The 17,726-nt window shown below is 49.6% G+C and overlaps 7 protein-coding genes across 7 annotated transcripts; 3 read left to right on the forward strand and 4 right to left on the reverse strand.

The window, feature by feature from the left end:
• Nucleotides 1-3,035: 3,035 nt before the first annotated feature.
• On the forward strand, nucleotides 3,036-4,654 carry FPOAC1_009001 (uncharacterized protein; the record flags this gene model as incomplete). Its single annotated transcript, XM_044853434.1, has 3 exons — nucleotides 3,036-3,041; nucleotides 3,129-3,428; nucleotides 3,482-4,654. 3 exons carry the CDS (start codon nucleotides 3,036-3,038, stop codon nucleotides 4,652-4,654), a joined length of 1,479 nt encoding a protein of 492 aa, XP_044706104.1.
• A 382-nt stretch (nucleotides 4,655-5,036) lies between these two features.
• FPOAC1_009002 (uncharacterized protein) lies at nucleotides 5,037-5,420 on the reverse strand (the record flags this gene model as incomplete). Its single annotated transcript, XM_044853435.1, has 1 exon — nucleotides 5,037-5,420. The coding sequence occupies one exon, from the start codon at nucleotides 5,418-5,420 to the stop codon at nucleotides 5,037-5,039; it is 384 nt and encodes a 127-aa protein (XP_044706105.1).
• A 1,406-nt stretch (nucleotides 5,421-6,826) lies between these two features.
• On the reverse strand, nucleotides 6,827-8,645 carry FPOAC1_009003 (uncharacterized protein; the record flags this gene model as incomplete). The annotated part of the gene is made up of 2 exons (XM_044853436.1): nucleotides 6,827-7,855; nucleotides 8,205-8,645. 2 exons carry the CDS (start codon nucleotides 8,643-8,645, stop codon nucleotides 6,827-6,829), a joined length of 1,470 nt encoding a protein of 489 aa, XP_044706106.1.
• Nucleotides 8,646-12,138: 3,493 nt separating this feature from the next.
• FPOAC1_009004 (uncharacterized protein) lies at nucleotides 12,139-14,164 on the forward strand (the record flags this gene model as incomplete). Its single annotated transcript, XM_044853437.1, has 2 exons — nucleotides 12,139-12,573; nucleotides 12,632-14,164. The coding sequence occupies 2 exons, from the start codon at nucleotides 12,139-12,141 to the stop codon at nucleotides 14,162-14,164; spliced, it is 1,968 nt and encodes a 655-aa protein (XP_044706107.1).
• A 492-nt stretch (nucleotides 14,165-14,656) lies between these two features.
• FPOAC1_009005 (uncharacterized protein) lies at nucleotides 14,657-15,200 on the forward strand (the record flags this gene model as incomplete). The annotated part of the gene is made up of 2 exons (XM_044853438.1): nucleotides 14,657-14,816; nucleotides 14,869-15,200. The coding sequence occupies 2 exons, from the start codon at nucleotides 14,657-14,659 to the stop codon at nucleotides 15,198-15,200; spliced, it is 492 nt and encodes a 163-aa protein (XP_044706108.1).
• Nucleotides 15,201-15,645: 445 nt separating this feature from the next.
• On the reverse strand, nucleotides 15,646-16,747 carry FPOAC1_009006 (uncharacterized protein; the record flags this gene model as incomplete). Its single annotated transcript, XM_044853439.1, has 4 exons — nucleotides 15,646-15,818; nucleotides 15,873-15,988; nucleotides 16,036-16,307; nucleotides 16,403-16,747. The coding sequence occupies 4 exons, from the start codon at nucleotides 16,745-16,747 to the stop codon at nucleotides 15,646-15,648; spliced, it is 906 nt and encodes a 301-aa protein (XP_044706109.1).
• A 448-nt stretch (nucleotides 16,748-17,195) lies between these two features.
• On the reverse strand, nucleotides 17,196-17,726 carry FPOAC1_009007 (uncharacterized protein; the record flags this gene model as incomplete). The annotated part of the gene is made up of 2 exons (XM_044853440.1): nucleotides 17,196-17,261; nucleotides 17,322-17,726. 2 exons carry the CDS (start codon nucleotides 17,724-17,726, stop codon nucleotides 17,196-17,198), a joined length of 471 nt encoding a protein of 156 aa, XP_044706110.1.

The following is a 17,726-nucleotide window of genomic DNA, read 5'->3' on the forward strand; positions in this document are numbered from 1 at the left end:
ATTGCTTTCTTCGGGTGTTCCTTGGTAGGCTTGGCCACAGTGAACCCCTGAAGGCCTTACATCGTGTCGATGACACCGGCATGCGAGCAAGGACGAGAGTAGCACCCTTGAGTTATGAACCATATGAGAGACGGGGACTGGTCAGTTGAGATCCAGATACCCGTTTCCTGGTTACGTGCCTCGAGGACTGTCTGCTGGTCAGTCCGTATCGAAGCTGTACACGACTTTCTTCTTTTCTTTCAGTGTTACCCCCGGAGAACTATTTGGCCTTTTTTTATGCTTTAATAAGACCGATTACCCCATACTCTAATCTGGAGTTAGTTTCGTTGCCTACATAGTGTATCAATTCGATTGGAGTTTCTGACGTACTTGATGGGTTGCAGATGCGGTTGGGGGAGTCCTTCCTCAAATCGTTATCGCTGTGATGTTGATTCCAGAATGCGTGTTTAATTATACCTAGGTACCTAGGTAGGTAGGTAGTAATAAACGTCCCACGTATACCTGTAGTTGCACATGGGTGTCCCCGATATTTCATGGCTGGTATGAAACAAAGGATAAAAACATGTTCTGAGAGATTTGCATATTAGTGGTATAGGGTAGGCTTGCTAACTTGGTTTTGTGAGCTTCCACTGTGTGATGTATTAACAAATATACAATACATGAGTGTATTCTAGTAGTTGCTCTCGTCTTTCTGGGAGGAGTTGTCCTTGGAGCTGGTGGAAGATTGGCCTTCTGTCAGACTCAGCCGTTGCCTTTCTAACCAAAGCGTCTACACTATTGAACCTTACCTTGTCAAACCACATCTGGGCTCGGCCGTGAATCATTTGGTATCAACACGCCAGCAAGGATCAGACTTTACCGTCCAATCTATTACCGACGGTCGAATTTAGTTACTTGATCAAGGCAAGAATTTATACAATAAGTCATAGTGTATATCCGTGGAACAGCGACATTCAACACCAAGGCAGACCACCATAATAAAAACTGGTGAGTTATGACCCCTGCCAACATATCCCGACTTCCAAGTTTCAGAGCACTACACTATGAAGCACTCATTAAAGGTATGGGGCGGTTTCCGCATCATGGGGAATAATAGCCCGTGCTCGTTTAAGAGAGCGTAAAGTAGCCAGTATCGAAGACAATTATGTAGATGTAGAGAAGAGAAGGAATACCAAGGGAGCACGCTAGAGCTATGACTGAGCGCGGTGCCCAACTAACTAGACATCACACCAAGGCGTGGCCATGAGATATTAGTGTAATTTTGTTCATGGCACGGGGATCGTTGGGCTTGGTCAGGTGCTGCTAGGCTAGTCTTTTGATACAAGACATCCTGTCGCGAAAATGGTCGCATTTGCTGCATATGTTAAGCCTCAAGAGACGATCCTTGTTACACTATTGGCTGCTAGAGCCCATCCGCAGTATGCCAAAGAGTAACTATGTATATGCTTTGACTTTGATTCTATTGTCTCAGTTGCAAACAATTTGAACCAAGTCTCGGTATGCATTGGCTTTAGGACCAAATTGTGTAAAGAATAAAGATGTTGCCCTTCACTGATGCTTGACACAATGGCATTTCTGGAGTTGATGCCAAGAAATGCGTGCTTTACAGAAACTGGCAGTAATTTCAAACTTTTGGAAACTCGAGATTGCGGTGGATGGGTGTTGCAAGGGTCTCTCTGTACGAAACGTGGTGGGACCTTGTAATGGACTCTTTAAATGGGCAGTCATTTTGTCATTCGTCAACAGTGAATGGCCAACAGAGCTAAGATCTGAACATGGCGTTTAAGTGGCTTGGACGAATAAAGATTCGCCAATTGAGTTTCTTGCTTTTTGTAGAATATCCAACTTTGGGTTTCTGATACAGCGCCTGTTCTTTTCTCAGCCACTTCGCAAATGTCAAACGTTTTCTGTCCACTCATTCCCGTAGATCCGTTTTGGAGACCCCGTTCTCATCGTCTAAATGACCGATTCTAAGCTGCAAACAGTAAAGCGGGTTTCTTGCTGCCAAGTACTTTCTCCTCAAAGGCGTCGCTAATATCTGACCCTGGCAACCGACTCTCAAGGACCCATGACAACCAGGGTACTGTAATAAGCGTAATTCTGTACATTTTGCTAGTTTCGGCAAGAGCATCAACTCAATAGACAGATAGAGAGAGAGAAACAGTCAATACTATGTCTACCCATCTATCAGTTGACATGCTATTTGTTTACATCTATCAGATAAATAAATACAAACCTCGTATAACAAATGCTCCCACATTTCTTGGCTCAACTTGGCTTCTGCCGGAACTTGTTTTATATATGCTAAAACCAAAATGCCATGGCCGATAGTGGTGTAATAGACTGAAAGCGGTCCAGAGCCGGCGGGCCTGGGTCTAGGCTCACCTCATCTATCGTCCCTATCTCATAGATGGTTGTCTTGTGTTGATGAAGTCCCCTTTCTATCCTGGCTTGGCCTCTCGGTACTCTTTCTCAATTGAGCTGCCCTGCTAATACTGCCTGCCATTGCACCTGCCCATCTCTGTTTGGTTTGTTATTTGCTGTTTGCTGGTGGCACTCGACGGACCTTCCTTCACTTCCTCCACTGCGTGGGCGGCGCAATTCGATCGATCCATCACTGCACAGGCGCTGCCAGACAGTTAGTTATTCATTCACCTTCCCGCTTCTATTTCCACTTCCACTTCCACTCCTACTCTTCTTCCTCCACCTTTGCTCCTTCTTACAACTCCATTCTTTCTTTCATTCTTCGTTAACTCATTCGTCATTGACCAAACTGTGGTCCTCTCGCTTGTTATCGCTCTTTCCAAGTGTACCTGGGCTCACTTGGCGCAAATACTACATCTTGCTCGCCTTTGGTCTTTGGTCTCTTCTTCCCAACAACATCGTCAACAACAGCAGCAAAACGCACTCTCTGCTGTAAACCGACCCGATCTTGTCTGGCCTTCTGAAACGTCAAGCAACCGCACAACATACAGTGTCTCGATTTTTTTTGGGAGAAAGTATCACATTAAAAGATTTAGTATCACATTATCGCCATGCTTGTATGTACTCCCCCGCGCTACAAGCACATGCATGTGCATGGCGCATTGCTTCTTGTTACACCACAGACTCATTAACATGCGATTTAGATCAACGCCGCTCTCATGGCCCTCGGGGCCGCGGTTGTGGGTGCCGTTCCTCCTCTGGAGATCCAGGGAACTGACTTCGTCAACCCCGAAACTGGCAACAAGTTCCAGATTGTTGGTATGGCCTACCAACCTGGAGGCAGTGCCGGCTACGACCCTGCCACGGGGAAGGACCCCTTGAGCAACAAGGATAAATGCATGCGAGATGCTGCTCTCATGCAGATTCTTGGTATCAACGCCATCCGCGTCTACAACCTTGACCCTAATGTCAATCACGATGAGTGCGCCAGTATCTTCAATGCTGTAAGTGATTTCGTTTAATGTACTACAACACTTTGCTAACCTGCCACTCATAGGCTGGCATGTATATGATGATTGATGTCAACTCTCCTTTGCCCCACGAGTCCCTACACTCTTTGGCACCCTGGGAGAGCTATCACGCCGACTACCTCAACCGCACTTTTGCCATTGTTGAAGCTTTCGGAAACTACCCCAACACTCTGCTTTTCTTCGCGGCAAACGAGGTCATCAACGACGAGAAGACGGCTGAAGATGCCCCTCAGTACATCCGTGCTCTGACCCGCGACCTCAAGAACTACGTCAAAAACAACTTGAAGCGTAAGATTCCTATCGGGTATTCTGCCGCCGATGTTCGTGAAGTTCTGTGGGACACCTGGAACTATTTGCAATGCTCCGATCCCGATGATGAAGATGACATGAGCCAAGCTGATCTCTTCGCCCTCAATTCTTACTCATGGTGTGGTCCTGAAGCCACTTATGAAACCTCCTCATACGACGACCTCGTCGCCGGCTTCGAATCATCGTCTATCCCCATCTTCTTTAGTGAATATGGTTGCATCGAGCCCTCGCCCCGCTACTGGAACGAAACCCAAGCCATCTATGGCAAGCAGATGAGCTCGGTATTTTCTGGTGGCGTCGTATATGAATATACTGAAGAGGAAAACAACTATGGCCTTGTAAAGATTGACGATGACAAGGTTCGCATCCTGGGCGACTTTAACCGTCTCAAGAACCAGTTTGCTAGAATCAAATGGGAGTCGGTGCAGTCAAACCCCGCAGGCAAGAACTCCTCTATCAAGGCTCCAGAGTGCAAGTCCAGCCTCATCAAGGACAGCAACTTCGACAGCAACTTCACCATCCCTGACGTTCCTCCCAAGGCACAGGACCTGATTGATAATGGTATCAAGAACAAGCCTAGCGGAAAGATTGTCGACATCTCTGACTGGAATGTCAAGCTTGATGTTATGAACGCCGATGGCACCGCTATGAAGAACCTCAAGGTGGTCCCACTCAAGGATGATGAGTCTAATGCGTCTGGTAACAACGATGCGGACACTGGCAGCGAGACTACCGATGATAAGAACAGTACCAACTCCGACAACAAGACTTCTTCGGATAGCAGTGGAGACGCCCAGGACAGCGATGATGACGAGGACGCCGCTGGCCTCACCCGGCCCTTGGCTTGGGCTATAGCCTTTCCTCTGGCTGTCATGATGTTTGCGCTATGAGCAACCTGTCTGGAACAGGTAGACGCATATCAGAAATGGACGATGTGAAGGACTGATGCTTGGCGGATAACGTTACGATAGGTTTTGATTCTCAAAGATGCAAAGAGTACACGATACCACGCACCCGCATCATCTGGTGTTTAGGCAACTACTTCTAAGGCTCGTGTTTTTTTTGAGCCCGCTCATTGGGAGATCCTTTAGACTTCTCAGGGATATGAGCTTTATTCTACAAATACACTGTTTATTATTGGTTAATAGACTCTCAAATGACAACTCAATGGAGACTATTACCATTGCATATGAAATGATGTTTAATTTTTATGACGAGACTGCCATCACTATTGATACCCAGTCGACAAATGCCTAGACCACTCATTGTTGCTTATTTGTCAATTTTCTTGGAGCAAGTCTTCAATGTCTTGACAGACTTGTCAGTTTTAATTTCGGTTGCATCCTTGTTTTCACCAGGCTCCTGAGCTTGCTGTCCAGACGCCTGCTTCAGTCCTCCCAACCTATTCTCGGACGATGTAGGTTTGCCTCCACCAGTAGTAGATGATGGCTCTCCATACCTGTCTTTTCCGGGGTAGTATTGGCCTAGACTCCAGCCAGTGTAGATTGTACGGTCGTGATCCTGTTTGAAAGAGCGCCGGCAGTAGCAGGGGCCGCATCCATCATGAGTGCCAAAGTCGCCAGCACGACAACATCCGATACAGCAACCAGAGCTGTGGTTGTCACCATCGTCACAATAATGTGTGTCTATTGGCATTTTGTAATATCAGACGTCAACCCTGGGTAGGATTCGAGATATGAATGCGGTGTAAGATACCCACACCGAAAGGTTTGATATATGGGCCTGCCGGATAAAGCTGCGAGTGCCGAGAGCTTTGAACAGAGACAGGTATTTTGTGTTGAGGGGGGTATCTGAAAGGCTCGTCAGATATAGATGAATGTGATGATCAAGGTGATTCAGGTTCTCAGACGATGATATGCGAAGAGCAGGTCAAAGACCGTACTGATGCAAGCCCAAGGGTAGTGTGTACGTTCCATAGACGCAACGAACACCCAAAGAGATATGCAAGAGGGGGTCTCTACTTGAGAAAATGAAGCGAATGTGAGCGTGATTCGACGCCGGGCCCGGCTCGTATTATGAGCTCGAGGTACAGCCGTGTTTGTTTGAGGGTTGATGGAGAGAATAGTCCCGCGTTTGGAAGCCTCATGCTTGCTTGTACTTACGGACTAATGTGTTTGACGAGGAGTGAATCACTTGGCCAAGGTACCACGTCATGTCCTTGCATTATTATGCATACCCCAGACCCTATGGTATCTGATTTGCGTCAATGACAATACATCGGCAGTTTATTCGCATGGAATTTGACACGCCATCAGCCTCCGTTTGCTGTCCCCAGATTCCGGGCCTATTGGATGGCGAAAGTAGAGTCATCTGAGACGGGTTCTTGCTGCGTTTGCTCGGACGATTTGTTTGTGCATATCGAACAAGACATGCAAGGTAGGAGATCGCAAGAAGGCCTGAGCTTTCGACAACTCCCTATGGACAGGGTAACACGAAGCAAGCAGGCTTAGTTCAAAGAGGAAGGAGAAGGTTGAAAACAGAGTGGAATTGCTGTCATTGGTGTTGAATGCCCGAGACTGACGCTACAGAGGGTATATTTCCAAAAAGGAATCGGATTGCAGGGTTGTGTAATCCAAGACTCGACAGATCCGTCGTCCTGAAATGCTATGGTTACTCTGGCGTCGACTATCTAGACGATATTGTATGCTGTGAACCATGATGCCTCGGCTTGGATACAGCGTTGGGGGGTGTATATCGTGGGAAAAAACAAGCTTGGGATACGTTTGTAGGCGACGTAGAATTTGGCTCGACAGTCACAATGTTGACATCACACAAGACTTCTGTTTAGAACAACAACCGAAACAACTCATCAAATCCGTAAGTGTCATCATATCTATTAGCTTTCTTTCCGTCATAGCTCAAATACTGCCATACACAGCTTGTTCGACCATCATTAGTCCCAAGCTTTAGAAATTGCAACGCACCACATGGTACCCATTTGTCTATCTTGCAGTACAAAATCTCGTTCAGTACAGGTATCTCATTTTATACCTGCGTCATCTCTATACTATACCATCTCCGTGGTAAAGTTTTTATCCTCTTTAAGCCTGGAACTCCTGCGCCTTGCTCTCCTCCCACTTACCGGGAACGAGAGCCAAGGGCACAATACCAGAGACGTGCATCTCAGGGCCGAAGATCTTGGCATCGAGGCCGAGCTCCTGGGTGGCGGCCTTCATGTTCTTGAGACCCTCCTGGTAGTTGGGACCGGCACGTCTCACCCAGATGGAGGTCTTGTGCTCGATCAGCTTGGGAGCGAAGTCGCGCAGCGCTCGGATGACACCCTTGAAGGTGCTGGCAACATTGGTGAAGTTGGCGATACCACCGCCGATGAAGAGAACCTTACCCTCCTCGGCCTGAGGAGCGCGGAGGAGAAGGTCGAGCACAGTTCGGGCGTAGTGGTAAGTTTGAGACTCGGTGGGAGCACCGGAGTACTCACCGTAGTTGGCAAGCTCGTCGGCGAAACCAGCAGAGGCAATGGCATCGGCGTAAACAACGGAAGCACCACCACCGGCAACCAGTGTCCAGATGCGGCCCTTGGCGTTAAGGACGGTAAGCTTTAGGGAAGCACCGGTCTTAGCATCAAGGTCAGCGATGTAAGCCTCCTCCTTGGTCAGTTCACGACCAAAGGGAGCAGGGAACTCCATAGGGGGACCAGCATCGATGCTGATCTTGCCATCAGCAGAAGGAGCAATGTTGGTGAGGCCAAGAGCAGCGGGGGATCGAGCAATAGCCCACTTGACACCGCACTCGAAATCAGCAGTCTGATCGAGCTTGGCAGCAAGATCAAGGAAGTGGACTTCGGCAGAGGTCTTGTCCTCGTTGGGGATAACAACGAGAGGGTTAATCTCGAGGTAGGTAAACTGGCAGTCGACGTAGACGGCGTATAGGCGGGTGATGAAATCAACGAGGACGTTGTGGACACCTTGGGGAACCTTCTTGAGGAGAGTGGCAGCAATCTCCTCGTTAGAGGGGTACTCAGCAAGGTCCACGGGGATCAAGAGCTTCTCAGCCTTGGCGTCGACATCACCGACATCAACACCACCCTCGTGGGTGAAGAGGATCCAGTCGCCCTACAAATAGAAGCGTTAGTAAGTCGATCTTGTCGTTTCGGTAGTTGGGATGGTGTATGTGGATTGGCGTCGGAAAGGACCGAGAAGACCAGGGGCTGATTCCGACGAGTCTTTATCATGGCATCCGTTCGCCCGTTTCGGTACGATGAACGATTACCGATGGAGGTGCGAACGAGCCCACAATTCAACTCTTGTAGCCGACCAAGAAGTACAAGTTGCTGCAAGCCCCTTTGTCCTCGGAAGGATCTCACAGTTGTCTTGTTCTTCTCAGGACTTTACCCCGAAAGCCTCTGAAGGCTGCCGGTCCATGGCAATCCACATACACAAGGGAAACATGTCTGCAACTTACATCACGGACTGAGTTGATGTTGATGTAGTACTCAGTGTCTTGGGGATGGGGCACGAAAGGCTCGACAAGGAATTGCCTCAAAACACCAGTGGTGTGCTCAACCTGCTGCTCCTTACCGGCTCGCTCAGCAACCCAAGCCTTAGCCTCAGGCCAGGACTTGTTCAGGGCCAGAAGACCGCTCTTTCCTCGCCGCTTGATGAGCTGATCGGGCTTGGCGACGAACTTGGCGTCGGGCTGGAGAAGCCAAGGGTAGGTGACCTCAGCCTGGTTCAGGATGTCGGCAACGTTGGCATCTTCAGGGAAGTGCAGCGAGGCGAGTCTGCTGGGGGGGTTGTGAGTGGTAGGCGCAGGAAGAGGGCTGGCCTTGATAACGGGGGCGCGGGTGAGATGGTAGTTGAGGATGGCCTTGCCGTCGGCCTCGAGAATCGACTTGGCGGACATTTTGAATTATGAAGATTTGATGAGGAACGGAGAAAGGGTAAGATGGAATGAGCTGGCGAGTGTCGGCTTATTCCTTTTTGAATCAATTCTGATCGAAGAAAGCTGGTTAGCGACTGGTTGGAGGTGTTTATTCAAGATGACCAGTGTCGTCTCCCAAGCGTGCAACTGAGTTGCGAGTCGAAAGTACAATTGGATTTAGCAGAACAAACGCTGTGGCCTGTATGAGTACAAGTCCCCAGGCTCAAGCGAAGCAATTGCGATTTGCGACTGTTTGCGGCTCGAAGTCGAGAGTTGACGAATGGTCGGCGGGGAAAAGGAAGAAAGACTCACCACTGCACACAAGCTCAAGTGGGCTGCGATAATGAAGTTGGAATTGAGGATCGGGAGGGGAGGAAGAGATTATGACAGAGATGGGGCAAAAGGGAAGAGGAAGAGAAAGGTGATGATTGCTCAAGACTATGAGAGAGGTGAGAATGGAGGAGCAAAAAGAAGCGGGAGTTGGAACCAGACAGGAGTGAATAGCTCTTGCTGGCCGAAAAAACCACTGGACCTGAAGGAAGCTCAAGGGGAAGACAGGTGGGTGGGGTCTCAATGGATGGAGGGGTCGGAATGGAAGGAGGGGAGGGGTGACCTGGCGTGGTCTGGCCTGGAGTCAAGTAGCCTGGGGCGGCGAGCGGCGGGCGGTCAGTGGGCGGTACCTGGAGCGACAGGGCCGATCAGCGCGTGGCTGAGGTACCTGGGCCCTGAAAACAAAATTCATTGGGGACGGGAGGAAGGGTTCATCCAAAAAAAGCGATGAGAGCTGGCCATGTACCGGTACATGCTTCATGTCACTCCAAGCTGTTGAGGACCTGAGTGGACCAGGGGGAGGCGAGTCGACGACACGACAACTAACCTTGCCTTGTATCCATTGAGTTACGTACGACAGTTCGATTCAACGGACGTCAATCGAAACAACCACCGCCGAAAACCGCAGACAACGATTTACACGCTACCACTCGAAACGCAACCCAAACCCAATTTCTATTCAATCTCCCGAGATTCGATACCTTCTATCAGTTTCTCGGCCAATTTCGTTTCTGAGTTGTTAGTTGTCTGCTTGCTTCCTTTTTTGGGGTAATATGATATCAACATCATCCATGGTTCAGGTTGGGGGGACTTCGATCCAATCCATCTGATGAGGTTGGCAATGATTGACTCGGGTTCCGGGGAAGAGCGAAGGGTTGACCTTGCGGTGAGTCCCCATGAGGTAGGTCGGGTGCCTCAATACATACTCACTTGGACAGGCCAAGGTGAAGTGCGTGCAGAATAGTGCAATCGACATTGACATTGAAGACGCCACCCCCGACTTGGCTTGGGCTTGGTCTAGGTCTGGGTAAGCTGTCGGGTCTGCCCCTCCATCCCCCTCCAACCAGGCTGGATGGACTCCACTTACCTCACCTCACCTCATCTCATCTCATCTCACTGGAGCTTGTTATCTCAATCCATTCCACGCTGTTCACTTCGAACCAGCCCACAACTCCCCGGTTGGCTACGGGATCAGTGTCCATGTTGCTGCGTCTGTGTCCGATTTTCGGTGGAGAGAGTTTTTACTTTTCAAAAGGCCTCCAGTGAAGTAACAAAGTACATACCTACGACCTGTCCAGCAAGGCCTACCCAGTTCAGGCCTACCAGGCCCAAGTTATCAAGCCGTGTGCTAAGTCTGTCTGTGCATGGCAATAATCTATCCGCTTAGAACTGCAGAACACCAGTGGAACATCAACCGGAAGACCAGGAAGAAAGTGGCTTCATACTTACAGACTGTCCCAATGCAGATGTATCAGGGTGCAGAGAGGACAGTTCCCATTTCTTTTGCACAGATTGTACAACATTCAAGTGGTAGGGCTAGCTAAGCCAGCTATCTGCTCAATGTGAAAGGGTGTCCACGACAACGATCAATGCCGCCTTTTCATTCTCTACTGTCCCTGGAAAGAGGTCAGATCTTAACACGATACACACCTCTACCAACCAACAAGCGTTCGTGTGGTCAGCCTGAACAAAAGCCGACTGGTTGTATGTTTATCTTCCTTTTTGAGGGCTTACGAGATTCTAGGTAGCACTGTATTATTGTACAGTACTGAGCGGCGTGTGTGCAAATTTAGACCAGAGACTACACGACCGTGGAATATCTTCTACGGTAATGCACACCATGTGTTGGGCTGGGTACACACTGCGAGACCCCATCGTCTCAGACAAAGGGGAACCAAGAATGAGCCTTTCTATGTCTTTTCTACCCGAAACAAGATGCGCTGGCCTATGCGTCCCTGTGACCGGGCACCGATATACTCTGAATTCGCTGGTAATTGGATTTTTGAACTGAACTGAGCCGCTATTAATTAACAGACAGACAGACTTCTTGGGGCTATGGTGGGGGAACACCACCATCAACGCCTTTTACAAGTGATAGATTGGCACCAACTTATAACGGGTCCGATTGGATGTACTGGTACTTTGGTGTGGAGGCTCCAGTCTACAAGCTCAATTGCCAGCACAAGAAAAAAAGTCCATGGATTCAACAGATCAACAGAAGGAAAAAAAGAGGACCCTGGAACAAGCAACATCCCCAAAGAAAGCACAGGCTTCTTCCCCAACTGGCTGGTTGATCAACGTTAGTTTTATCCCACCCCTTGCAGTGCCGAAATATTGACGATGAATTACCCAACTTGGCAATTAGACTTATCATGAGATTAGCATTGCTGTAAAGATATCTGATAGTTGTTGATTATCCAAACGATGAGTAAAAGGCCGTTTCACTCCAAAAAAAAGAAAAAATTCCTCCTTGATGAGATGCGGGTTGTGTGAGAAAACTGGTGCAAGACTGCAAGGCGGTGGCTAGTGCGATGTACCGGGAGGTGGGCCCCATCTTACAGGGGCAGTGTAGGTAGTGTAGATACACGGCCCCCTGCCCCGCCATGTACTGTACCTGAAGTACCTGCTCGAATTCAACCCCACTAAATTTTTCTGCCCGGTGTCGGGTGCACAAATGGCTTGAAGGATGGCTGGATGGGGATGGGGATGGGGACCTCGACGACATGGATGGCCTTCTGGCACCTCACAGCATAGCAGCCTCAATCGACCCTTGAAAGTCAACCAAAAACCAAGTCTAGCTTTCACACACCCACAAGACAGTACCTTAGTACCTACCTAGAAGTAAACATTCCTCCTGGATTCTCCTGTCCCTCCCCCTCCCCCTCGTCTCCCGTCCATCCTTCCATTTGTCTCATTCAACTGACGGATCACCTCGACCGTTTCTTCTACTCATCTTCAATCCCTTCCTCAATTCCTCTTCATACCTTCATCTCTCCCCCATACCTAATTCCTTTGAGCCCGCTTCCTCCTAGAGAGCTCAGAGCGTTTCCTCTCTTCGTAGTCGCTGATACCTTACTTGGTTCCTCCAGCGCTTTAAATCTTCAACTCTCCCACCTCCACCACGCCGTCGAGCTCGATATACACAATGGCTGCCGCTACCTCTAACAGCCTGTCGGCCAACGACAACATTCAGCGCTTCACGGCTTCCAGCCGACCGCTGAGCCCCCTTCCCGAGCACGCTCTCTTCACCGACAAGACACGATGCCTCGTCTACGGTCTCCAGCCTAGAGCCGTCCAGGGCATGCTCGACTTCGACTTCATCTGCAAGCGATCTAAGCCCTCTGTCGCCGGTATTGTCTACACCTTCGGCGGCCAATTCGTCAGCAAGATGTACTGGGGAACCAGCGAGACTCTGCTGCCCGTCTACCAACAGGTCGGAAAGGCCATGGAGAAGCACCCCGACGTCGATGTTGTCGTCAACTTTGCTTCTTCCCGAAGTGTCTACAGCTCTACCATGGAGCTTATGGAGTACTCCCAGGTCAAGACCATTGCTATTATTGCTGAGGGTGTCCCCGAGCGAGTAAGTCTTTTTCAATTGCAGTTTTACTTCAAACCAGCTTGCTAATGAAGAACTCCAGCGAGCTCGTGAGATCGCCCACGTTGCCAAGAAGAAGGGTGTTACCATTATTGGACCCGCCACTGTCGGTGGCATCAAGCCCGGTAGCTTCAAGATCGGTAACACCGGTGGCATGATGGATAACATTGTTGCCTCCAAGCTCTACCGCAAGGGTTCCGTTGGTTATGTCTCCAAGTCTGGTGGTATGTCCAACGAGCTCAACAACATTATCTCTCAGAACACCGACGGTGTCTACGAGGGTATTGCCATTGGTGGTGACCGATACCCCGGTACCACTTTTATCGACCATCTTCTACGATACCAGGCCGATCCCGAGTGCAAGATCCTTGTCTTGCTTGGTGAGGTTGGTGGTGTCGAGGAGTACAAGGTCATTGAGGCCGTTAAGCAGGGCATCATCACCAAACCCATTGTCGCCTGGGCCATTGGTACCTGCGCCAGCATGTTCAAGACTGAGGTCCAGTTCGGTCACGCTGGTTCTTTCGCCAACTCTCAGCTTGAGACTGCCAAGATGAAGAATGAGCAGATGAAGGAGGCCGGTTTCCACGTCCCCGCCACCTTTGAGGATCTCCCCTCAACCCTGAAGAAGGTCTACGATGACCTTGTCTCTCAAGGCACCATCGTTCCTCAGCCCGAGCCCGTTGTCCCCAAGATTCCTCTCGATTACTCTTGGGCCCAGGAGCTTGGTCTCATCCGAAAGCCCGCTGCCTTTATCTCCACCATTTCCGATGACCGTGGCCAAGAGCTTCTCTACGCCGGCATGCCTATCTCTGACGTTTTCAAGGAGGATATCGGCATTGGTGGTGTCATGTCTCTGCTGTGGTTCCGCCGTCGCCTCCCTCCCTACGCCTCCAAGTTCCTCGAGATGGTTCTCATGCTTACTGCCGACCACGGTCCTGCCGTGTCCGGTGCCATGAACACCATTATCACTACACGTGCCGGCAAGGATTTGGTGAGCAGCTTGGTGGCCGGATTACTTTCGATCGGGCAAAGATTTGGTGGTGCTCTTGACGGTGCCGCTGAGGAGTTCACTCGTGCCTTTGACAAGGGACTCAGCCCTCGTGACTTCGTCGACGGCATGCGCAAGGCCAACAAGCTCATTCCTGGTATTGGCCACCGTGTCAAATCCCGAAACAACCCTGATCTTCGTGTCGAGCTGGTCAAGGAGTACGTCCTCAACAATTTCCCCAGCCACAAGCTTCTTGACTACGCCCTTGCTGTCGAGACTGTCACCACTTCCAAGAAGGACAACCTCATTCTTAACGTCGACGGTTGCATTGCTGTTTGCTTCGTCGATCTTGTCCGCAACTGCGGTGCTTTCTCTGCTGAGGAGGCTGAGGACTACCTCAAGATGGGTGTTCTCAACGGTCTCTTCGTCCTCGGCCGAAGCATTGGTCTTATTGCCCATTTCCTCGACCAGAAGCGTCTGCGAACCGGTCTCTACCGTCATCCCTGGGACGACATCACTTACCTCCTTCCCAACCTCCGGGAGGCTGGTGCCCCTGGTGCTGAGGGCCGTGTTGAGGTTTCTCTGTAAGAAGTGGGGAATGATAATGCAATCGGGAAGGAAAGAGATAAGGCGTCGAGCATTTGATGATTTTGTGCCGGCCTGGACGCGTCGGGAAAAAACGACGGTCTGTATGAGAATTCCAATACAATGTAACTAGTGCTGGAGGCCACAAGATGGCACTCCATATTACACGCTTGATCCTATAGACATGAATGTTGATGTTTGATATGAGATTCTGATTGGCTTACATGCGCCTTTAAACTATTGATGCTTGCAGCATAAAAACTAACAATTGTGTATTTAAATATTACGAGCAATGTTTCTTACAGCTAGCATAGCTAATTGGATGTTAGTCGGAAGCTGAGGAACTATCCTACCTAATCGTGTCAATTAATCACCAGCACAGCTAGTGAATTGCTGTCAAGTAAAAGTATAAATAATAAAAAAATTCTCAATTAAAGTTGTAACATTCTTCTGACACGGTTGTTCCATGAACAAACTCAAAGACAATAATGTCACATGACATGGGTACTCCAGGAAGAGTTTAGCGTCTTGTGGATTTTGACGCCGACTCTGAGCTCATGCTTCACTGATAGACGACGACTGACGAGAAGTGCAAGGCGGGCTGCTGTATCTTCCTGCGAAATCACTCTGCGAGCGCAATTGCAAGGCATTGATGGTAAGATGCCTTTCACACACCCTATTCGTGACTCGTTCTTATACGACCTTAGACCTAGCGCTACGATTCATCCTTCCACCGACCGATCAACCACCAACGCAAACTGAACTCTTTCTGACAATGTCTTTCTTTCGCATTACTCTTCACCGCTCGGCCATTGGTCTTCCCGAGCGCACACGGGGAGTTCTCGCCGCTCTGGGTCTGCGCCGACGAATGCAAACCGTCTTCCACCCTGTGCACCCGCAGTTTGCCGGTATGATTCTCAAGGTCAAGGAACTTGTTCGCGTGGAAGAGGTGGATCGCGTCCTGAGCAAGAGAGAAGTCAAGGCTGCGCGGACACCAGATGCTGGATTCTACATTGAGAAGGCTGTGCCAAGAATGTGAGGGGGCAGAAATCGATACCAAGGAAAAGATAAACAGGAATGTGTACTATATTGTAATGACCTTTGTACAAAACATGGTTCCAGTTTGAAGGAAATGATGGAATCACGATCAAGACAAAAGTAAAGAAAAAGTGCTTGGTTTACTTATTCTTAGGACCTAAATGAATAATACAAACTTTGGTAAACCAAGACCCTAAAACACCAAAAAAATAATACCAGTTAAAAGACACATGACAAAGACCTTTATTATCCTGCAACCGCATGTATAACACCGCGTTATCCCAACCACGAGTCTCTTTACCCCAAAAAGGGTCACAACAGCACAACATTTTGTCTGCCGTGTAATGCCATGTTGGACACCACAGTTGCAGGGTTCTAATAAGAATGGCCTGTAAGGACCAGAAAGACCACGGAGAACATTGATTAAGGATCGTGACCGGCAGAATCTAGAAGCTGCGGGCCTTGTCGATGTAGTCCTGGGCTGGAGTTTCATACTCATTCGCAAAGTAGGTTTCGCAGTTGCGTCCCAGCCAGACATTGAACTTGCCAATCTCTTCACGGAGGCGTGACACGGACTGCTGGTCCATGTTGGTTTGCGCCAACAACTCAGGGAGAGACACTATCAAGGCCAAGTCAGTCAAGAGCCGTCGAAAGGAATCAGGAGCACTCATACCTATCAACCGAGCAAGGTGCTCGGCGCCGTAGACGTCACAGACGTTGGTGTACTCGGGGTCAGAATCGGTGTTTTCCCACAGCTTCTTCATTTCCATATACTGGTGGCGTTCAAAGCTAGTCATGGTCAGGGTTGGGTCATATTTGCCAAGGATTAGACTTACCGATAGAGTAGGATTCTGCTAAGAGCCTTCTCGAAGTACTCACGAAGGCCTGCTACAACTTCTTCCAAGATGTCCATGCTGGACGATCCCTCCTCTCGGTGAGGGCGCTCATGGGCAAGGTAGTCTTCGAAAATCTTGGCGACTGGCTTGGAATGAGGTAGAGGGACTAGCTGATTGTTCTTGGTGATGTTCTCCCAGTCATCGACCAGCATGGCTTGAATGTGATCAGGCACCGGCAAGTTGATCATGGGCTTGTTATGGAAAGCATCCTCCTGTAAAGCAGTTAGTATGGAACGGCAATGGCCAGAAGAAACAACAGCTATTCTGAGCGAGGAGGAGATCAAATGTGCTCGAGGGATGTATCTACCATCTCAAGTTGGTCAGGTTGGTCAAATGAGCTCCGCTTGGGCTTATTGATATGCTTGGAAGGCTTTGAGGGTTTGCGACGAGGCTGCTTAGGCTCGGTTGCAACGGGCAGGGGCGCAGAGTATCGGCCATCCCGGATGAGCTTCCCAGAGTCGGTCACGTAGCGGTGATTCTCGGAAGGGCGTGCTGCCAGGAGGTCCTTTGGCTCTTTGAGGCTTCTGAGCCTGACCTTTCGAGATGACTTGCCGGGATCGACAGACTCGGTTGGCTGGGCCTTCTCGGCTGAGCCCCTGACGTTTGAGACGGGAAAGCCTTGCGATGCAGAGACCTTGCCGGGAGGAAGCATTGCGTCGCGGTGTTGTTTCGGGGGGTAAGATGCAGATACAGAAGGGAAAGGGGAAGTATAGATGGGGAAGAAATGAAGTTGGGGGGGGATTTGATGGAAAGATTATGGTGAATATCGACTGCGGGGGGGTTATAATGTGGGATGTAGAAACATGGCTGGGAAGGTGGCAGCTTTTGGTGTTGGAAGAAGGGTGGCAGTGATAGATAACAATGTAAATACAGGGGAAGAGTGCCAGTGCTGCAGAGTAGCAGGTTGTAGGTCAATGCTGGATGCTGAATCATAAACAAACGCCCCTAAAGGCTTGGAACTGCACGCTCTATCTGGTATATAGAAAACCAGACTTTGGCAAAGGCTTTTAATCGCTTGGACCGTAAGGGGAAATTGGGATATGGTGTAATAAAGCGCAGGTGATGTAGCCGTTGAGCAGTCTCAACACAATCAACTCACTTCATATGGTGCATGTTACAGCCCAGAACTTTCTGGGAACAAGACTGTTGTAAAACGAAAAGAGCGTCTGAGCAACGGAACCATGGCAATGAGATATGCCAGAACAAAGATGAAAATAGTGTCTTACCTGTTCAAGCTCCCAATCTTTTCCTCGCCTACCTCCCCTGCCTCCTTGAACAGTGGCCGAGCCTGATCGCTCCTCGCTAACTCTGGCCGACTCAGCACCACTTCGGAGACCCTTCTTTGGCTGTTTCGTGCTCCTTTGAATGTTATGCTTCAATTGCGCATGAAGCTGTGCTGCCAGCTCTTTGTGTTCGTCGTCAAAAGGCCGGATGCGGTCAACCAGGACCCAGTCGTCCCAAGTGTTCTTCCACCCCTTGTAGTGGACTTTATACTTGTATCCGTCACTGGGTTTCTCACCTTGCTGGACATCCATAATCTTGGCCTCATAGAGCATGTCCATATGGAAGCACAGAACTTTTTCATCCTTGCTAAAAGGCGGAGGCGCCGGTTGTTGACGCGCTGGAGCCAT

Source organism: Fusarium poae, chromosome 3 (assembly GCF_019609905.1).
Source record: "Fusarium poae strain DAOMC 252244 chromosome 3, whole genome shotgun sequence".
In the NCBI taxonomy this organism is placed as follows: Eukaryota; Fungi; Ascomycota; class Sordariomycetes; order Hypocreales; family Nectriaceae; genus Fusarium; species Fusarium poae.